The 1282-nt window shown below is 49.9% G+C and overlaps 1 protein-coding gene across 1 annotated transcript in view; it reads right to left on the reverse strand.

The window, feature by feature from the left end:
- Positions 1-491: 491 nt before the first annotated feature.
- HOXB13 (homeobox B13) overlaps positions 492-1282 on the reverse strand; it is a 10247-nt gene continuing 9456 nt past the window's right edge. Inside the window, exon 2 of the mRNA XM_015615803.2 lies at positions 492-781. Within this exon, the coding sequence (XP_015471289.1) occupies positions 537-781 (245 nt within the window). The 3' untranslated portion in view covers positions 492-536. The remainder of the gene's footprint in view (positions 782-1282) is intronic.

The raw sequence follows: 1282 nt of genomic DNA on the forward strand, positions 1-1282 counted from the left end.
TCCGAGTATAATTTTATAATTTTTATATATCCACGCAGGGCTACAGCGCCTTTAATCGTGCATTTACACAGCGGATAATACAGAAACTCGCCAACACAAAAATGGGTAAAATAACGCTAAATATGGAATTTTTATATAGAACCGCTCGCAAAATGAAAATAATAATAATATTAATAATAATAATTAAAAAAAAATAGCGCGTGCTTTTATAACTGGGTGCCTACATAGCTCATAACATGTCCTGTACATTCAATTTTACGCCGTTAATTAATCATTAATAACGAATTCATCCATTCATTAATTTTATCTTTCTCCCGCGGGGTTGATTTTAATTTATTTATTCCTCATTTATTTATTCTCCCTTGAACGTGCTCTGCCTGAACTGGGGAGATTTTGTTGTTTTAAAAATTTAAAAAAAAAAAAAACATTAAAAAAATTAAAATTCTCCCGCGGAGTTTCGCTGCTTTCACTTTGATTTTGGGTAAGGCAGGAGCGAAATTCACCCCTAATTAATTTTTTGGGGTTGGGGGAGGTTCTCAGGGGGTTCCTCCGGCGCTGTTTTTAATTTTGGCCACCACTTTTTTCTCCTTGACGCGGCGGTTCTGGAACCAGATGGTGATCTGCCTCTCGCTCAGGTTGGTGGCGGCCGAGATTTTCCTCCTCCTGTCGCGGGTGATGAATTTGCTGCTCGCGAATTCCTTCTCCAGCTCCTTCAGCTGCCCCTTGCTGTACGGAACGCGCTTCTTGCGGCCCCGCCGGAGCGCGCAGCCCTCCTGCGGCTCTGGGGGGACACGGGGGGTCGGGAAATCCCACCCTGGGGACCCCAAAATCACCCCCGGGACCCCCAATTCATCCCCAGCATCCTCAAATCATCCCCAGGAGAGAGCAGCCCTCCTGCGGCTCTGGGGGGACACTGAGGGTGAGAGAAATCCCACCCTGGGGACCCCCAAATCATCCCTGGGATCCTCAATTCCCCCCCGGGACCCCCAAATCATCCCCGGGACCCCCAATTCATCCCCAGCATCCTCAAATCATCCCCGGGAGAGAGCAGCCCTCCTGCGGCTCTGGGGGGACACTGAGGGTGAGGGAAATCCCACCCTGGGGACCCCCAAAATCACCCCCGGGACCCCCAAATCATCCCCAGGAGAGAGCAGCCCTCCTGCGGCTCTGGGGTACACGGGGGGTGAGGAAATCCCACCCTGGGGACCCCCAAATCATCCCCGGGACCCCCAAATTATCCCTGGGATCCTCAAATCATCCCCGACATCCTCAAATCCCCTCT

This window comes from Parus major, unplaced genomic scaffold (genome assembly GCF_001522545.3).
Source record: "Parus major isolate Abel unplaced genomic scaffold, Parus_major1.1 Scaffold273, whole genome shotgun sequence".
Classification (NCBI taxonomy): Eukaryota; Metazoa; Chordata; class Aves; order Passeriformes; family Paridae; genus Parus; species Parus major.